Raw genomic sequence first — 17,250 nt, 5'->3', positions numbered from 1 at the left:
GCAAACCGTCTTCGAATCCATCTTCAGCCCCAAAATCCCAGACGAACACAGGAACGCCATCGAGACAGTGAGAAATGTGATGCACGGCATAGCATCGATGCAACGCACGACTTCCATCAACGAAGCATCAGTCCACATCTACTGCGACGACGAGAGACGCTGGACCTTGAACCAGAACACAGAATGGCACCAGGATCCTATCTACGAAGACCTCAAGAGCCAGATGTGGGAAGCAAGACCGCCGAGCTGCCATAGAATTGTGGCCTGCACCTATGTACTGCACCGCCGAATCCCCACATCCCTGCATACGGACCGGTCATCCATGACGTTATGTGAGCCCAGCTTTAGTGATGTGGAATCGGTTGCGGCATTGATAAAGAACAACGTGAAAGACGAGCAGCTATATCTCTTTGAAATGGAATATATAACAAGCCGTCTCTTGCTCCACGAGCTCATGCATACGATTCCGTATGACATGTTAGATATAGAACCGGCGTATGGGTGGGTGAATGTCCTTAACAACCCGTATGAGGATGGGCTCAAAAATGCGGAGAATTATGCGTACTTTGGCTTGCTTGTGTTGCTGTTCGAGAAAGGCTATAAGCTCGACAACATGTTCCGTGGTTCTCTTATGCGGAGGGACCAATCCCACTGACTTTATAATACCTGTTTTTGCTGGTTGGATGGAGAGTGACCAGTAAGAAGTATACGATCGGCAATGGAATTGTGGCAAAATTGTCCGTTTTATGATTTTCATTGATATGTGCTATAACCAATCATATGCCTTTTGATTGATCATAATGCCGTGCTGGTCCTAACCTGGCCAATTATTCGGTCTCTTTTACCAAACATGTACTGCCTCGTCTTATCTATACAGTTCAAAATACCGCCAATATTTTGTATCAACATGTTACAACAGTTACAACATTATCGCTGTTTCATGCTCAGCATACCTCACGGACCTTCGTCGCCTGTGGCAGGTTTTTATGATGCAAATGCAGACAGACTAGGTGCGAATTCGCAAGCTGATGACGTTTGAAAAGTTTGGGTAATCACTCATGCCAGCCTTGCCGTGAATTAGAAGGCTCCCAACTCCTCCCCAAGAACGAAAGGAGGCGGACTTGCTCATGAAGCCCCATCAGCCTTTAGGCGTTTCGCATCAGGTTCATTGGGCGGTGCTTCTGCCCTGCGCTTCTCCGCTTCGACCTTACCGACAGCCTCTCCTCCTGTATCCAACTCACGCTGCTTATGCCGTGCTTCACGGTCGGCCCGCTCTTTCTCCCTTCTTAGGGCCTTGCTCTCAAACTCGTGCCAGTCACCCTTTAACTCAGCGAGCTCGACTGCACGGCGTGGCATCGGCTCTTCCGATGCGAAGTACGGATGTTCGAGAACGTCAGAGGCGCTCGGTCGATTGATAGGGTCGTACTGAAACATGGCACATAACAGCTCGAAGGCTGCGGGCGTGACGCGGTCCTTGTATTTTTCTGCAAACGTCGAGTATTTGCGCTCCGTAGGGCGAAGAAGCTCAAACCATTGCATCTCAACGATTCCAGGCCATTCAGAGCGAGTAGGCGTACCAAGGACGTTGTAAATCTTGTCAAGCTGATTGATCTCACCCCCATCACCTGGGAAAATGGCATGCTTCGTGAAGATCTCGACCAGTACACAGGCTGCAGACCAGATGTCCACAGCGGGTCCATACTGTGTTTCACCGAGGAGAAGTTCCGGGCTGCGATACCAGATTGTGATGACACGATTCGTGTAGTCAAGCTTGCCGCGCTTGGCATAGAATCGAGCAAGTCCAAAGTCGGCGAGTTTTAACACCCCGGTATTGCTGACAAGGATGTTTGCCGCTTTGATGTCTCGATGCAGAACGCCACGGGTGTGAAGATAGTTCAGTCCGTCAAACAACTGCTTGGCCAGATCTTTCTTCTGTGAGTGGTCGAGGGTAAATGTAGGATGGTTGAGCAACCCAGTCAAGTCGTGGGAAAGATATTCGAACACCATGAAGCAATCGTTCTTCTCCACCATGACCTCTTGAAGCTTGACAACGTTGTCGTGGTTGAGTGATTGTAACAGCTTAATCTCGCGAATTGCGGTAACAGGGAACTATAGGAAGAAATTAGTTTTGCATCAAAATATTCTCAATGCATTGTTCCAACTTACTCCATCGCGCTCGCCCTCCATCCGTATTTTTTTCAACGCGACCATGTCTTTGGTATAGACATGCACACCTTTAAAGACTTTGCCATAGGTACCAGATCCTATTACAGATTCATTACCAGGTTTCCGGTAATAGACTGAATCGGACGTGGCGAAATCTGGCGGGAGTGTCGGTCGTGGTTTCGGACGTTTCATGATCTTTTTCTGTACGAGCGGTGGTCCTGATGACTTATCAGGGCGACGTTCTGGACGAGTCTCAGGCCTTGACTCAGGCCTTGACTCAGGCGCACGGCGACGACCGTCAGCATATCGAGCATGCTCGCTCCAGTCTTCTCTCCGTTCGTCGCGGCGAGATGCACGAGCATCGTCCAAAAGGTCACGACTTCGATCGCGGCTGTCGTATCGTTCATCGCGACGGTCCCGCCGGTCTTCTCGCCGGTCTTCTCGTCGGTCTTCTCGTCGGTCTTCTCGCCGGTCATCCTTACGATAGTCGCTTCTTCGATGGCTGTCGTACGACTCATATCTTCTATCATACCGACCATCTAAATCACGCCTAGTTGAAGATGGCGAAGTTGACTTCGTCTTGGATGTGCTCAAAGCCTCGCGAGCCTTTTGTCCTAAATCGGCCTTTGGTGTTGTAACGGGCTGTGTAGCTGGTTTCGTCTTGAGAGCAAAGCTTATCTTAGGCCCAGCTGGTGACATGCTTCCTGCGCTAGGTTTGCTAGGCGGGGGCATAGATGTTTTTATATCTGTGCTTGAATCTTCTACGCGCAAATCCAGCGAGGGACGGAACGGATTATCGGTCTCTTCCTGAATATTTTCAGCACGCATATCAGCCGATGGTCTGAATGGGTTATCTGTATCTTCTTCTTTCGAAGATATCAAACTGGTTCCAGCTTGGGCTGCTGCGGCATGCGCCATTGACTGGGCTGCGATCGGTGCCATGATGGCACGGGTTTTATCTATCGGAGCCTTCCCTCCACGACTGCCAGTTGCAGGTGTCCATGACAGGTTGCTGAAGTGTGCACCTCGTCCTCTGCCAGAAGGTGCCGCATAATTCTGAGCAGATGGGCCTGAAGGGAATCGACTACCTCTCGTTGGCGTATGTGCACCACGATATGATGGGGAATTGTAGCCTGGAGTCATGCTACCTCCCTGGGTGTTGTATTGTTGATTCTGATAATACTGGGCCTGATTCGGAGACTGATGGCCGTATGGAGACTGATGTGGCGAATAGCCTTGTACGGGTGATCTACTGATATGAGCTGGTATCAGTCAGTGGAGAGGGGAAGGACTTACCCTTGATGACTACCGTACTGGTTTTGACCCCCGCGTCCGTTGTATGGCGACTGTGCATGAGATATCATTTGATTTGGTGCATTGTAGGGCGGAGAGTCAGAATAATTTCGTGTGTCGACCTGAGACCGCGAGGGTCGACCATGTACGAATGAACCCCTCATGGTGCTCTCGTCCTTTGATTGTCGCTCTACAGAGCTATGACGAGTAGCCTTTACGGCTCGGTCAGGAGATGTGGGTCTCGAGCTACGCGGACTTCTCAGTCGAACGGGAGTGCGAGAACGGCGTCGGTGCAGTGAAGCACGACTACGGCTTCTTGATCGTCTTTTACGTTGATTTGTAGCTGGAGAGGATGGTCTCCTACGGGGTGACGGAGAGCGGGTCCGTTTGCCCTTCGTCAATGAAGAGAGGGGTTGTTCTTTCCTGATACGCTCGCTAAGATTCGTGTCAGACCGCAGGCGAGACTGAAATAGGTCTTTTGGCTTCTCTTTCTTGTGTTCAACCGATGGTGAGCGCCTTTCCTTGTGTCTATACGATGAAGCGGGGTTTGGTGAGCCGACACGCTGCGTTGACAGACGACGGTCAGGCGCCGGTGATCTTCGACGTGATCGTGAACTGGGACGATATCGTGAGGACTCCGGTGATCTTGAGCGGCGACGAGATGGTATATAGGAGTCAGGGCTTATTCGCCGTGGGGGACGTGTGTCTCGAGGGGAAAAGGCTCGATCGAGGGGCCTGCGCGTTGCGTCTAAACCACGGGATCGTGATGGCGAACGGACGGCACTCCGACTTCTACGCCTCTTCGTTAGCCTTGCCGAGTCGCGAGATCGCGAGCGTGAGATGCTTCGACGGCGTTTGGCTGCTACGGACGAGCGTTCGCGATGACGGTGCGGACGTTCTGAGCTGGGTTGCCTGTTGCGTGATGGCCGATACAGATCGTCACGCTCGTCTTGACGCGCTGGTGTGGAGGCTATGTCCCGATGACGAGGCCTACTTCGACTACGACTTCGGCGGCGTGTCGCTGATCGGTCTCTCGTGTGTCGGGAGACTGCTCGAGAGCTGTGCTTGGTGTGATCAATGGAGTTGCGGTGCAGACGCCGCGGTGATGCAGGCGAGCGGCCGCGAATGTCCCTTGAACGGCTGCGCTCCAGCCTGGGACGTTCTCGAGGGCGGTGTGTTGATGATTTTGGATCCTCTGGTCTCCACTGATCTATCAACGGCCCTCGTTGCGAGCCGGCCATGTAGACGTCAAGACATGTGTATGGGCCGAAGTGCAAGGTGCTGAGGTTTGGCCTGCGTTACGCGAGGAAAGTCAAAGCCAAGCAGCAGTAGTTAGTAGGAAAAGAATCCGGAGCCGCCTCCAACACACAACCTGCAAAGAACCCTTCAAGCTGGACGATATAAGAAAAAAAGTTCTGGGCAGGATAAGCAACTAGAGCGCAAATCTTCGTTTGTCACTTGGCACTTTCCGCAGACTGTAGGAAGTGTCGGACTCGCCAGTCCGACTCGGTTTTTTGTGGTTGCGTCAAGACATCGACGTCTTCAACTTAGCCGAAATCCCGCCGTCCCCGTTGGAGATGGCGATATATCCAACAAAATATGAGGCATCGCACATCTGCCTCCAACGCAGGCCACCTCTGATTAGTATTTTATGCTCGTTGGACGAGATAATTCCCAGTGCTGCTTGTCGGTAGGGGCGCTTTGCCTGCCGCATAGCCGCATCACGTTTGTGAGATTCATCCGTGCCTAAGCTTGACTTTCTAGAGATGCGCGATTGGGCTTACGCTGCCTTCCGTCCTGTCTTGGGTGTTCCAGAAGGCAAATCATGAGTCGCTCCAGCGTCAACCCATCATATCAAGTTGATCTAAATGGTCGAGTCCGTCCATTGGGCCGCTGCACGAGGCTGCAGTGACTTCTCCCCAACGGCCAAATTTTCGAGCAGGGCGACGGCTTTCGATACGCTGTGCTTCGCACAACCCAAGCCCGGGAGGTCACTAGCTTGTGCCTCACCTTATCAGAGGCTTGTCCCCTTCACGTCTCCATGACCTCCATGCAGAGCTATCTACTTGTACAGGCAGTAATTGTATTACGACCTAGTCTTCTGCGACAACGAATGCGAGTGAGATTACCACACATATTGCGTGACATGACACGCAAACGTACCTCGACAAGCGGGCTGGGTGACTATCTTTGGAGTCCCTAGAAGTGATATCAAGGTAGGACGGTCTTTCAATCGTGCGAACAGCATCTTGTTGTTTTGAGTCGGGCGATGATGTTCATCCTTACCTTCATTAGAACCTGGTCTTCATGAAAAGCAATAAATGTGGGGTTCCCTGTCTTGGGGCTAGATTCTGGTGAGCATTACCACGGGCAGGGACCTGGAGAAGGAGGATAGGTTCACCTTTCCAGTGCTGTCACAAGTCTGTAACCCTTTGATAGTGCAGAAGATCATGACATGCTGCATGGCCAGCATACAGCAGATACCGCCAGCGATGAACGCTCATTTTAGCATCATGCTGCCTTTGCTCCGGGATTATGAGGGCTCCCTTGGACGCCATCTTACTGAGCGATAGACTTCAAGGCATGTTCTGCCTAGGACTTGGTTTCGTTTGTGATATGATGGGCAGTAACGAACGAATTTCTCAATACCAATACGACAGTAAACCCAGCCAGACGCATGCTTAGTTGCTTCCATGCCCTTGTTTGTGAATCATGCTCCATGACTGCGCCTGTAGGATGAAACTTCAGATGTAGACGCTAGGTACATCGAGCTTGACGGACGACTGCTAGGTCTGTATGATGGCCTCGGATACACTTAAAGTGATGCCCATTCTATCCCCAACATAGTCACGATATTTGAGCGAAGTGCAGCGGGTGTGGTTAAGGGCCAGACGTGTACAGATCGCTGTGTGAAGTCGAGGGGAGACATGTCGCTTTTCGGATGGGTGAAGGCTGGAAGAGCCATGCAGGGAGCCATGCAGCTCTGTAGAGGCGTCGTGAGATGTTGTCTCCGTCGCCAGAGACGGTGGGAGTGATGGCTTTTGGATAGACAGTTGCAATAATCAACTGTAGTCGGAGCAATTTGGGACGTCGACGGTTCGAGGTTCGGGCTTGGGCGCGAGCATAGGCGGATGCACGGAGAATCCTCGGCAAAGAACCCCGCAGAACCCGGAGACCGTGACCGTTACCGTCATCTCATCTGCAAGGGACGTTTGCGCGCAATTGTCCCGCCCCCGAGGAACGCCGGGACCACCGGGGCGATGAGATTTTAATCAGACGGGATACAAGAACTCTCCTCTGCCGACAATCACTACTACTTCTCTGCGCTGAGGACGCTGTACCACAATCTTGGACAATCATGATTTCTATCCCCTGAACAAATTGCTTTGCCAATCCCAAACTTACAAGAGAGCAGTTCTCCGTCCCTTTTTTTTTCACTTGCCGAGCACGTAATTAAGCTTAGTACCCTCCTTACCCACGAGCACTCACTCCTCTCTCTGATCTCCAACTTGCAACACTACTACAATGGACTCTCCTCCCCTCAGACCTATATCTGCCGTACCATCTCATCTCTCCAACGGGAGCTCCCCGCTTCGCGCCCCAGCCGAGATGAGGGACCGCAAGGAACGAGAAAACCTGTTTGCTTCAATCGAAGCTTCAAACAGCCGACAACGCACCGCCCTGGTATTTGACGCACCGAATGGCTATTCTGCGAACGGACATACCTCCAATGGTACCACTGTTGGGTCGCATAACACCGCGCCTCTGAGCACGCTAGACGAAGAATCCATGGCGCATGAGTTCACAGACGCAATCCCGTCCAGACGCCGAGCGTCCCCTCCCACGCCTCTCGGGACAAGTCGATCGCAGAGCCCCTTCACGCAGCACCCGACCATTGATTTCGATGGTCTGAGCTGGCCGAGTACGTTGTCCTTAGCAGAACCTCTCCAGGGAGGGGGAAAACAAAAACCAAAAATTTGAAAACAATCGCTAATACCAAAGACAGGCCTGGGAACGCGGGAACGCAAGGAAGCATCCGAGGAAGAGAAGGAACAGCGTCTCACAAAGCTCTCCGGCGCACTCAAGACCGTCCTCGAATGTCTGGGCGAGGACGTCGACCGCGAAGGCCTGCGCGCCACGCCCGAGCGCTACGCAAAGGCAATGCTATTCTTCACAAAGGGCTACGAAGAAAACCTCTACGACATCGTCAACGGGGCCGTCTTCCACGAAGACCACGACGAGCTAGTCATCGTCAAGGACATCGACATCTTCTCCCTCTGCGAGCACCATCTCGTCCCCTTCACCGGCAAGGTTAGCTAAGTTCTCAGCTCAAAAGTGCAAACTTCCGGGAATGAGATCTCCAGCTGACAAACCTCACTTCAAAATACAGATGCACATCGGCTACATCCCCAACAAGCGCGTCCTCGGCCTGTCCAAGCTCGCCCGCATCGCCGAGATGTTCGCCCGCCGCCTGCAGGTGCAGGAAAGACTCACCAAGCAAGTCGCCCTCGCCCTCTCCGAGGTCCTCCAGCCGCAAGGCGTCGCCGTCGTCATGGAGTCGAGCCACTTCTGCATGGTCATGCGCGGCGTGCAGAAGACCGGCGCGACAACGACGACCAGCTGTATGCTGGGCCGCATGCGGTCCACCGCCAAGACGCGCGAGGAGTTCATGACCCTGATCAATCGCAGATGATGCCCTTTTTTCCGTGAGTGTATATGTGTTTATGTGTATGTGTGTGTGCGTATGTATTGGCCTGTTTTCCGGGCAGGCGTTCAGGAGCAAAAAAACGGACGGCGTTTCTCGGGGGGAGAGGGGGAGAGAGGAAATAAATGATACCAGAAATAAAGCATTGATTGGTAGGTAGGTAGGTGGGAGGTGCTCATCCACCACCCCAGCCCGGAGGCGGTTTCCAAGATTTTTGTTTTCGGCTATGTACATCAGAATCACCACTTACTTGCTGGCATATATATACATACATCTAGACATGTATGGCTGCAGAGCCTCTCAACAGGGTGTGTGGGGATTCTTTTTTTGATCTATCTGTCTGTCTGTCTATTTATCTACCTAGTCTGCATTCCGGCTTGTATGTTTTGGATAACATATACATATATATACACCTGTTTTGGAAATTGGTGGGGAAAACAGCATCTCACATAGGCCTGCGCGCATATCATCTTGCTTGTCTGCACATGAAGCATACGCTGGAATGATAATAAGCCTAGCAGGTACCTCAAGCTAGAAGGATAGGCACCGGAGCATAGGCACCGGAGGACAGGTATCGGAGAAATGAACTCGGAGACGGGATGTTCAGGGCCGGGTGGTACAGTACAGTACTGTAACTTCCAAGCGTCCGACGTCGCCGTGGGCAGAATGCGAAAACACACAGGTCAGGTCGTGAGAATAAGAAATTGACGAGACAGCTCCTCCTATAAGGCTGTCTACCTATCATCCTATTAACCTGATATGACATCTAATTATTCGTTGCACTGATTAAGTACCCCGCGCCTATAGAGGTTAGCCTAGCCAGACCAGACCAAACCAGACCTACCAGCCACGTAATAATTACCTAGTTTTAATGATGTCTTGAAAAAGGCGCCAATTAAATCATCTTCAACCAAACTAATAGTAACGTATATCTCTAAAGTTCTTTTCATTTTCATAATGTGTTATAAAAAACTAGACTAGCAAACAAATAGTAGCTAGTCGCAAGCCTGAGAAGCCTCATCACTTTCCCACCATTGGAAAAATTGTCTAAACGAGTGACAAGAAGGGTATAAACGAAATATTCCCTCGTATGAAGAGTGTGAGGATGTTGGAGGAGAAGAAAAATCGTATATGAGCAAAAGAAAAACGCCATCCGCGGTGTGCGAAGGCAATCCACCCATCCATCATGAAATCGTAATCCAATCCTTATTTTTGTCCAATCGCCCCCGTATCTCGTAAGAACCATATAACGCCATACCTAATCCATAGGTGGGGGTATGTATGTACGCATCAAGCCGAGTCTTCACAGAAGACTTCAAGGCTGGCTTGCGGTATCTAGAAAAGGAGAGCCATGAACCCGGCCAAGAGCGAGCCCGCGACGACTGGCATCGCGGTGTTCTTGGATGCGGCGCCTGTAAAGAGCGGAACAGCGGGGGACGGGCTCGGTGTGAAATGCGAAGTGTTGGCAGTGGGTACAACATATGTCGCTGTGCCCACTGCGACTGATGATGGAGTAGGCACTGAAGTGGGGCTGGCCTCGTAGAAGGCGCCGCCACTGGGAGTTGGGATATGCACAGAATCTACAGGGGTCTCGATCGATGCTGTAGTGGCTGTGACAATGAGTATGCTATACGATTTGATAAAAATGGTGTCAATGGACTTACGAGCACTGGGTTCTTCATAATATTCTGCCGGAGCAGCGGGGCTAGGGGTAGGTACCGTCTTGGTTGTGACGGTGGTGAACGACGACGGCGCGGCAGCTGATGGCGTCGGCTGTGGCTGTTGCACGGCAGGGTATGGTGTCTCCGGCGGCGCGACTTCAGCGGTGGATGATGGAACAGGCTCTTGCTCTACGCTGGGAGGCTGCTGGACGCTGGGAGTCTGCTGAACCTCAGGCTCAGGGGCGACATATGGTGATGGAACTTCTGGGGCGGTGCTAGGAGCTGGGGCGGCACTAGGAGCCGGCGCGACGTTCTGGACAGCTACGCTAGATGGACTTGTCGCCGGCGCCTGGTAGCCACCATCACCACCACCACCGCTGTTCAGCTTGGCCCAGTTCGCAGGCGCACCACCGTCGGGAAAGGCAACGTCCATGCCTTGTCCATCCCAGATGCCGCCACAGTTAGACGAGTCGACAAACTTCATGGTAACATCATGGTTGCCGGTATCAGATCCGACAATTGATGGCCCAGCGACAGTGGAGATGTCAATATGGTCAGAGCCAGCGCATCCATCAACGACGAGAAGGTAACCGCAGCTTGAGCTTCCACAGACCTGGACACAAGAGCCGCATTTGGAGTCGTAGTTGCCGCCGATTCCTGCGATGGCAGTGATCTTGTTCACGTCAAGGTGCTGGTAGCCGATGCCACAGGCTGGCGGGTTGTTGACAGCATTCTTGAGAACAGTGTAGTCGTTGAGAGTGAGATGGGTAGCGTGGACGGAAGCGACCAGCGCGAGCACAATTTGGGTGTAAGAGGGCATAATGACTCAGGGGCCGTCAAGGCGAGTGGGCGCGTCCTGCGTAAGAATGAAACCGGATAGGCAGTTCTTTTGAGTTTGGTAAGGAATGAATGAGGCTGATCAGCAGCGTGGAGAGCGTCAAGGTGAGGGTGAAGGAATGACTTTGAGCTTTATGTCGAAGAGCAAGTCGATGTCGGCGATAGAACTGTTTTAGTAACGACAGTTGCGGACGTTGTTCAAAAACTTTTGCAGCAATGACAGTGAGTTGTGAAGTGGTGAACAATAGGAAGTACCTATTGAACAAGGAGTGTGTGAGGGTGAATAGAGACTAGGGAAGCTCTATATATGAGATCTGAAGACCGGGTGGGTGGTAAAGAGAGAGGATGAAATTGTAGGCAAAGCAAAAGATGAATAAAGAGTGAATGAATGTGGGTGCAGAGAGCGTGGGTTAAGAAGAAACGAGGACGAGTTGGAAATGTGTGGCAATGGGGAAAAAACTCTGAAGGTTCCGACAGTGGAGAGAAGAGGGTAAAGGTGTAGGTAGTGGACCAACAGCTCGCGGAGGGAGTGGCTGACATAATCGACAGGAACAGGAACACCTCACTGCAGTAGTGGGACCGGGCGGCTGCGGGTACCTGAAGTTGCCTGACAAGAGACACGAGACAAGGAGACAGCGCCAAATCAAAACGCCGCGTTCATCGAATCGGCTGCCTTGCCCGCCCTGTTGAAGCAGCATTTTAGTGGGGGAGAGGGGGGGGTTAAGGCCCACCCCGGCTGGAAAAACTGGAACACTGGAACACTGGGAAAGTGGGAAACTGTAGGCCACGCCGCAGCTCAGACAGCCCAGCGAGCCCAGCGTCCAGGCACCACCACCCGGCCGGTCTTCCCCCAAAAAGCCAAAAGTTGTAGCGTGTGGGCGCGGGTTCGCCGACGGCTGGCCGCTGTTGGCCTTGGACTCCAGTACGTACTTTCGTGTGTGGTGGGTCCATATAGCCATAGGTAGAGAGGTAGCCTGTCAAACGCCCCATCAGAATCAAACACACGACACACATCCTTCATCAGAAATTCAGACTCAGCCACTCAGCTCGCATTCCGACAGCGCACACCACGCTCCAATGAAACAAATCATATCCTTGCTCTTCCCTCCGAAAAAAGGTTTCCCCATTAATATAATCGCGCACGCGCATCGTTTTCTCCATCTTCCTCATCGAACAATCTCCTAGGGCGGAGCCGGGCTGTGCAGTCTGTAGTGTGTGCAGTGTGCAGCAGTGTCAAGTATGTCCTATACGTAGCGTGGGACTACTACATGCTTACAGCCTTACACTGGCAGTAAGAAGGTAGGTAGTGCGCACGATGAATAATAATATGCCTGGGATGAGAATAGCAGATGCAGACAGACGAGCATGCTACATTAGTGCTTAGTGCAACACCAACACTCAGTAGCAACAATACGAAGTAATAATAGTTAGTCCTTCCTTGCCAACAGCTGCTGTATATAGATATAGATGGAAAATCTATCGCACCTGCTTACGTCTAAATTACCATCAAACTGAATTCTACGGTCTACAGCTTACTCTTGCCCGTGTCGTCCACATACAGCGTGGCGCTGCGAGCCAGTGCATCCACGGCCTCGCGCTCAATTCGACTCAAGAGATCTGCGCACGTTGGAATGTCGTGGATCAGTCCGATGACTTGTCCTGCCGTCCACACCTACGTACGAATGTCGTGTTAGCAAGGTACCCGGTATTGCATATACTCTCGTGTTCATCTCATTTCACATGCCTCCGTTGTCTAGCTCCATCATCACCACGCGCGCCGCAGTCGCATTAGAGTGAGTGAGTGAGTGAGTGAGTGAACGAGTAAGTGACGAGGAAGCAAGAATGTGCCCCCTCCCAAAAAAAGTAAAAAATAAAAATAAAACTTACGCCAAAATCCGGGTCGCCATTCAGGAAAACTTGCCGACCTCGCGCGCCAGCAACGTATGGCTGCACCTCCTTGAACTCGCCCGTCGTGCTCTCGCGCTCGATCTTGACCGCCTCCTTGGCAACCTTGTTTCCAAACAACCTCGACGTATTGCGCCACCGTCGCAGCACGAGCTCTGTGTCTGTCTCCTCAGCGTCGACAATCGCCTTTTTGATGTTCTCGTGGATGGGCGCCTCCACGGTGCACATGAAGCGCGTGCCCATGTTGATACCCGCTGCGCCCAGGCTCATGGCCGCAGCCAGCCCGTTCCCGTCGCAGAAGCCTCCCGACGCAATGAACGGGACTCCGAGCACCTGACGTGCCTTGCTCAGCAGAATCAGGTTCGTAATGTCCGTCTCGCCAACGTGTCCGGCGCATTCGAAGCCGTCGATGGAGAGGAAGTCGACGCCCAGCTTGACCGCCGACTTTGCGTGACGGATGGATGTGCACTTGTGTAGGACGATGCAGCCTGCTCCCTTTAGCTTCTTGATGATCGGGCCTGGGCTGTTGCCCGCCGTCTCGACAATCTTGACGCCCTCGTCCACGATGACCTGTGCATACGCGTTGTAGTCTGGCGGGTTGATGGATGGGAGAAGGGTGAGGTTGACGCCGAACGGGTTCTTGGTCATGCCGCGACACCTGCGGATCTCCTTGCGCAAGTCTTCTGGGGTAGGTTGTGTAAGGCCGGTCAACTGCAGACACACCTCCATGTTAATCCTACATGTCCGGTAACGGCAATGGTGACGTTGACTTACTATGCCGAGACCTCCTGCATTGCTTACTGCGCTGGCCATTTCAGCGTAGCCGACCCATTGCATACCGCCCTGGACGACGGGGACTGCGGTGTTTGTGAGCGCAATACCTTTGATACAGTACTCTAATAGCTCTAACCTTTGATCCCCAAAGCCTTAGTGAGCGCAGTCTGGAAAGGCATAGTGAAGTGGTTTCGTGATGCTGGGCTTCGTTGGTCGACCGGATTAAGCAGAGGTCCAAGTATTACGTCGGAGGTATCGCACTATATCTATACAATAGCAAAGGCGCGGAATCGGTAAGTTATGAAAGACACTCCCGACGACAGTTCATGGTGCTATACCAGGTAGTGGACCCCTCGTGCCATCTATAGTCTTCGAGAACCGAAGCCGCTTTGGACCTCGGCACTCGCCGCTAACACATTAACTAGTCCATCCTCTTCGGTATTGACAGCGCCATTCGGAAGCCATTCCCGTTTATTCCCAGCTGTCGAAATAATTCACGCGGGGAAGCGCACTCTCTACTCTGGGCCAACATGATTCGAGCTTAATGATAAATACTGTGATCTCTGTTACGTCCGAATGTTTTCCGCATCGGGCTTGATGTCGCTCTGGGCAATTTCAGACAATTACGCCGTACCTGTGCCACATCTGGAACACTGGGGAAGCATGTTCATCGGAACAGTACACATATATTTCCCATCGGCACGCATTCTTCGAGAATCGATCGCTAGGGTTACCTTTAGTCGAATCACATTAATTGCCCCTGTCAACAGACATTGTAAAAGTGTATTCAACGTTGACCGTTGCGAGATGTGCTGTGAGAGGTATGCTAAGTTGTGGGTTCGGCGGTCTGTGTATAAGATCGACGGTCCGGACCGCTGAGATTTCACGATAGGTAGTCTAGGTCATCAATAACTCCTCCAAACGCCCGCTGTATCTTGATGGCCAAGAGCACTTTCCTCCTTGCATTACACGTCCAGAATCACATTCCATCGGTCCCCACGCCAACATATCTGCATGCCTAGACGTACTGGCTGAGCCATCTGATGCCATCGCCATAACCTAGACACCATCGTGTTAGAACCGGCTACAAAGTCGGGGCCGGAACTGATTTTCATACCTTGTCTCATTACGACGGAGCACATAAAGACCTCAATAGGCCGGATGCCCTCCAATGGAATCTTGCCCTTTCCGGTGGTTTGGTATAGACCAAGAACAGATCTGAGCTGGTCCTCGCTGACAGCGTCCGGATGATCTATCTTGTTGCCGAGGATCACGAACGGCGTAGTGTTGAGCTCCTCCATGGACAAAAGGGCGTCCAGTTCAGCTTTGGCCTCAGTGAGACGCTCATGATCCTTGGCGTCTACAAGAAAAACAATTCCGCTAACTTCGGGGAAGTAATCCTTCCACAAGCGGCGCGCCTGCTGATGACCACCAAGATCGAACGTTGTAAACTTGACATTCCCGATGCTCAGTTCCTCACTCGCTATACTTGATCAGTCCCGGCGATTTTTACGTCTTGTTCGAGCAGAGATGGTTTGACATCCGATATCGTGGCACTTACTGGGGTGAAGAGCTATATATTTGTCAGACTTGCCTATGTTGCTTAGTGATGCTACGAAACTTACTTGGTTGTAGTACCGCCACGCGGTCGTTCTTCAGCATGTGCAACAGTGTTGTCTTTCCGGCGTTGTCGAGACCAAGGAAAAGCAGCTTCGCATGTTTGTTCATCAGCCCAAGGGAGGCGAGAACATCAAAGACTAGATATCGCCTTCATCAGTACGTAGAATGGTTATGCTGGCCGAAAAACGGCGAATGAGGCGAGTAGTAGCTTACACCTGTGGGGATCATGTTAGGCTCAATATACTCGACGCAGGATCGCGGAGATAGACATACCAATTAATCATCCACATGATGGGCAACTGTTGGAAGTGATGCGAGACTGAAGTTATTCGGTGGGCAAACTGACGAAAGTAAAGATACAGGTGTGCGGGTTCCCTCGACTTCCACCTAGATGCCGATCTGGCGGAACCTGTGAAGTGAAGTCTTGGCATGATGACTAAGGATCCTGCTGCGGACTGGAGACAACTTTGAAATCTAGTAGTTTAGGTAACGATCACAGCAAGTCAATGCAGGAGTGGTGAGAATCATTGTGAATGGAATCCAGACGCGAGTAGAAGCTGCAGTAGTGGTAAATAACCAGCAAATAATGTTGCTATGTGTCTTCAAATCGTGCTGCAGTAATAGATCGATTTGTTCATCCCTTTCAGCCAAGGGAAAGTCACGGTGTTGTGTCCAACTCATCACCTCTTGAGGTCCTAACAAACAAGAGACCGCGATTGGGCTTCTCTGGCACAGATATTAAAGGCACGAAAGACTAACCCAAATGGCGTAGAAGTAGATGTCCCGCCCTCAAATCAGATACAGGTATCTAGTAACGCCGTTTCGTCCGAGTGCATTAGTTAACGCTGTTATCCAACAGCACCTTTACCAGTCCCATGCGCCGAAGTTGGATGACCTTATCAGTCACTACAACCCCAACCTTCTCCACAAGTCTATCTTTCAATCCATCAGAGTCGAGCTCCCCGTTGACAGGATCCGCGCTGATTGAACTTGATTTCTCGACATCCTCGAGGCATTTCAGGATCATGGCTGTGACCATGTCCGCGTCCGCCTTGCGTGACTCGTCCACTATAGCTTCCCTAAGAATGGTATCGTAAAGTTTCAGATTAGGCAGTATCAGCAAGCGCACAGCCTCAGCACCCGCGACGCCCCGTAATCCAGCAAGCGCTCCATAATGTGTCCCGAGCGGCTTGTTAGGGTCCAAGAAAGCTTTGAGGCATGCTCGTGCGATTCGCGGTTTGAGAGTGTGAGACGATTCCGAGTATCTTTTCGCTATGGCAGTGATGATACTGGCAGCAAGCCTTCGAAGTGAATAGTGCGCTAATGGTTGCCCTGAGCCTCCGTCCTGCATAGAGTTGGAAGAGGCTGAAGCTGGTCCTAGTCGCTTACCATTCAAGCAGGTTAGGACCGGCGGTACGAGAGACGCGATGTAGGGATCAAGAAATATACTGGGATTCTGTAACAGCGCTGCTGTTGCGTGCATCATCTGAGTAAGAACGAAAAGGTCTTTCATGTGATGCGTGACTTGGTCTGCGATAAACTCGATGAAATATGGTATCAGTTGATGTAGTCCAGGAGATGTTCGAAGAGACGAGAGAGCTGAGTTGCGCCACTCTTCATTAGTCTCATCAAGTAATGCGCTGCATATGCGTTGGTGAAACTTGGTCGCCTCTGAAGACAATACATGCTTGACCAAGGGCTTGACAGTAATGTTGTCGTGACCATTGATAGCGGCGAGATGTGGGTTGGCACCAGGTCCTTTGGGCAGAAGATCTTGATGCCGTGAGTCTGCGGACGTGGGATTTTGAGGTATCGATGGTTGGACCCCTTCTACAGCTAACCAATGCGCTGCGAGTAGAAGTCAGCGTACATTGTCGCATGTCTAGAGAAAGGGTTCTTACCAGTGAATGATATCTCACGCGGCACTTTTGGCAACGGCGCATTAATTAGCTTCTCAAAATCAACTTCTTCATCCTCGACGTAGTACAATGGCTGACCAGGTCCCATGGATGCTTCGCCAAATCGCAGTGGTCTTGTAGATTCATATCCATATAGCGGTTCTACATCAAGAGATCTTAAGGCTTGCGAGATGTCCTGCGTAGTGAGTGTGGTCCGTTTGCCATGCCTCATGAATTTGATAGCCATCTCTACGACTTGTTTGATCCGGTATTCTACGTCTCCTGCAAAGTGCTCCAGCGCTGAGTCCGTCAAGGTCCCCAGGCCAACTGAATGCGCCGCATCTTGAATGTTATCTGTACTCCATATTCCACTGTGGCCCGGCATGATGCC

General features: G+C 51.7%; 6 protein-coding genes across 6 annotated transcripts; 2 read left to right on the top strand and 4 right to left on the bottom strand.

The window, feature by feature from the left end:
• Window positions 1–890: 890 nt before the first annotated feature.
• Window positions 891–4,842, bottom strand: EJ05DRAFT_136493 (Pkinase-domain-containing protein). The gene is made up of 3 exons (XM_033739188.1): window positions 3,463–4,842; window positions 2,167–3,415; window positions 891–2,109 (listed from the first exon to the last, which is right to left on the bottom strand). Exons 1-3 carry the CDS (start codon window positions 4,698–4,700, stop codon window positions 1,126–1,128), a joined length of 3,471 nt encoding a protein of 1,156 aa, XP_033597310.1. The 5' UTR covers window positions 4,701–4,842; the 3' UTR covers window positions 891–1,125.
• Window positions 4,843–6,984: 2,142 nt separating this feature from the next.
• EJ05DRAFT_442895 (GTP cyclohydrolase I) lies at window positions 6,985–8,152 on the top strand (the record flags this gene model as incomplete). The annotated part of the gene is made up of 3 exons (XM_033742057.1): window positions 6,985–7,381; window positions 7,466–7,770; window positions 7,850–8,152. The coding sequence occupies 3 exons, from the start codon at window positions 6,985–6,987 to the stop codon at window positions 8,150–8,152; spliced, it is 1,005 nt and encodes a 334-aa protein (XP_033597309.1).
• Window positions 8,153–9,138: 986 nt separating this feature from the next.
• On the bottom strand, window positions 9,139–11,032 carry EJ05DRAFT_479268 (uncharacterized protein). The gene is made up of 2 exons (XM_033744638.1): window positions 9,829–11,032; window positions 9,139–9,774 (listed from the first exon to the last, which is right to left on the bottom strand). Exons 1-2 carry the CDS (start codon window positions 10,643–10,645, stop codon window positions 9,500–9,502), a joined length of 1,092 nt encoding a protein of 363 aa, XP_033597308.1. The 5' UTR covers window positions 10,646–11,032; the 3' UTR covers window positions 9,139–9,499.
• A 940-nt stretch (window positions 11,033–11,972) lies between these two features.
• Window positions 11,973–13,714, bottom strand: EJ05DRAFT_479267 (putative 2-nitropropane dioxygenase family oxidoreductase). Its single transcript, XM_033744637.1, has 4 exons — window positions 13,478–13,714; window positions 13,342–13,424; window positions 12,550–13,278; window positions 11,973–12,334 (listed from the first exon to the last, which is right to left on the bottom strand). Exons 1-4 carry the CDS (start codon window positions 13,518–13,520, stop codon window positions 12,188–12,190), a joined length of 1,002 nt encoding a protein of 333 aa, XP_033597307.1. The 5' UTR covers window positions 13,521–13,714; the 3' UTR covers window positions 11,973–12,187.
• On the top strand, window positions 13,596–14,263 carry EJ05DRAFT_135974 (uncharacterized protein). The gene is made up of 2 exons (XM_033739186.1): window positions 13,596–13,634; window positions 13,767–14,263. Exon 2 carries the CDS (start codon window positions 13,918–13,920, stop codon window positions 14,218–14,220), a length of 303 nt encoding a protein of 100 aa, XP_033597306.1. The 5' UTR covers window positions 13,596–13,634; window positions 13,767–13,917; the 3' UTR covers window positions 14,221–14,263.
• Window positions 14,230–17,244, bottom strand: EJ05DRAFT_520251 (Arf-domain-containing protein; the record flags this gene model as incomplete). Its single annotated transcript, XM_033748737.1, has 6 exons — window positions 14,230–14,400; window positions 14,459–14,824; window positions 14,903–14,914; window positions 14,967–15,109; window positions 15,819–16,809; window positions 16,863–17,244. 6 exons carry the CDS (start codon window positions 17,242–17,244, stop codon window positions 14,360–14,362), a joined length of 1,935 nt encoding a protein of 644 aa, XP_033597305.1. The 3' UTR covers window positions 14,230–14,359.
• Between the last annotated feature and the right edge of the window lie 6 nt (window positions 17,245–17,250).

This window comes from Pseudovirgaria hyperparasitica (genome assembly GCF_010093815.1).
Source record: "Pseudovirgaria hyperparasitica strain CBS 121739 unplaced genomic scaffold EJ05scaffold_15, whole genome shotgun sequence".
NCBI classification, from domain to species: domain Eukaryota; kingdom Fungi; phylum Ascomycota; class Dothideomycetes; order Acrospermales; family Acrospermaceae; genus Pseudovirgaria; species Pseudovirgaria hyperparasitica.
Note: the sequence above shows the minus strand (reverse complement) of the source record. Positions and strands in the feature narration are given on the sequence as shown.

What these genes read in the sequence shown, in the direction of transcription:
- EJ05DRAFT_479268 (XM_033744638.1), bottom strand. Translation starts at nt 10,645, where the DNA reads ATGCCCTCTTACACCCAAATTGTGCTCGCGCTGGTCGCTTCCGTCCAC. An exon ending in TTATGAAGAACCCAGTGCTC is followed by an intron (nt 9,775 to 9,828) that starts GTAAGTCCATTG and finishes TCATTGTCACAG; the next exon opens with CCACTACAGCATCGATCGAG.
- EJ05DRAFT_479267 (XM_033744637.1), bottom strand. Translation starts at nt 13,520, where the DNA reads ATGCCTTTCCAGACTGCGCTCACTAAGGCTTTGGGGATCAAAG. An exon ending in ATGCAGGAGGTCTCGGCATA is followed by an intron (nt 13,279 to 13,341) that starts GTAAGTCAACGT and finishes GTGTGTCTGCAG; the next exon opens with TTGACCGGCCTTACACAACC. An exon ending in ATGGCGACCCGGATTTTGGC is followed by an intron (nt 12,335 to 12,549) that starts GTAAGTTTTATT and finishes ATTCGTACGTAG; the next exon opens with GTGTGGACGGCAGGACAAGT.
- EJ05DRAFT_136493 (XM_033739188.1), bottom strand. Translation starts at nt 4,700, where the DNA reads ATGGCCGGCTCGCAACGAGGGCCGTTGATAGATCAGTGGAGACCAGAG. An exon ending in CAGTACGGTAGTCATCAAGG is followed by an intron (nt 3,416 to 3,462) that starts GTAAGTCCTTCC and finishes TCATATCAGTAG; the next exon opens with ATCACCCGTACAAGGCTATT. An exon ending in TGGAGGGCGAGCGCGATGGA is followed by an intron (nt 2,110 to 2,166) that starts GTAAGTTGGAAC and finishes TTCTTCCTATAG; the next exon opens with TTCCCTGTTACCGCAATTCG.
- EJ05DRAFT_135974 (XM_033739186.1), top strand. Translation starts at nt 13,918, where the DNA reads ATGTTTTCCGCATCGGGCTTGATGTCGCTCTGGGCAATTTCAGACAAT.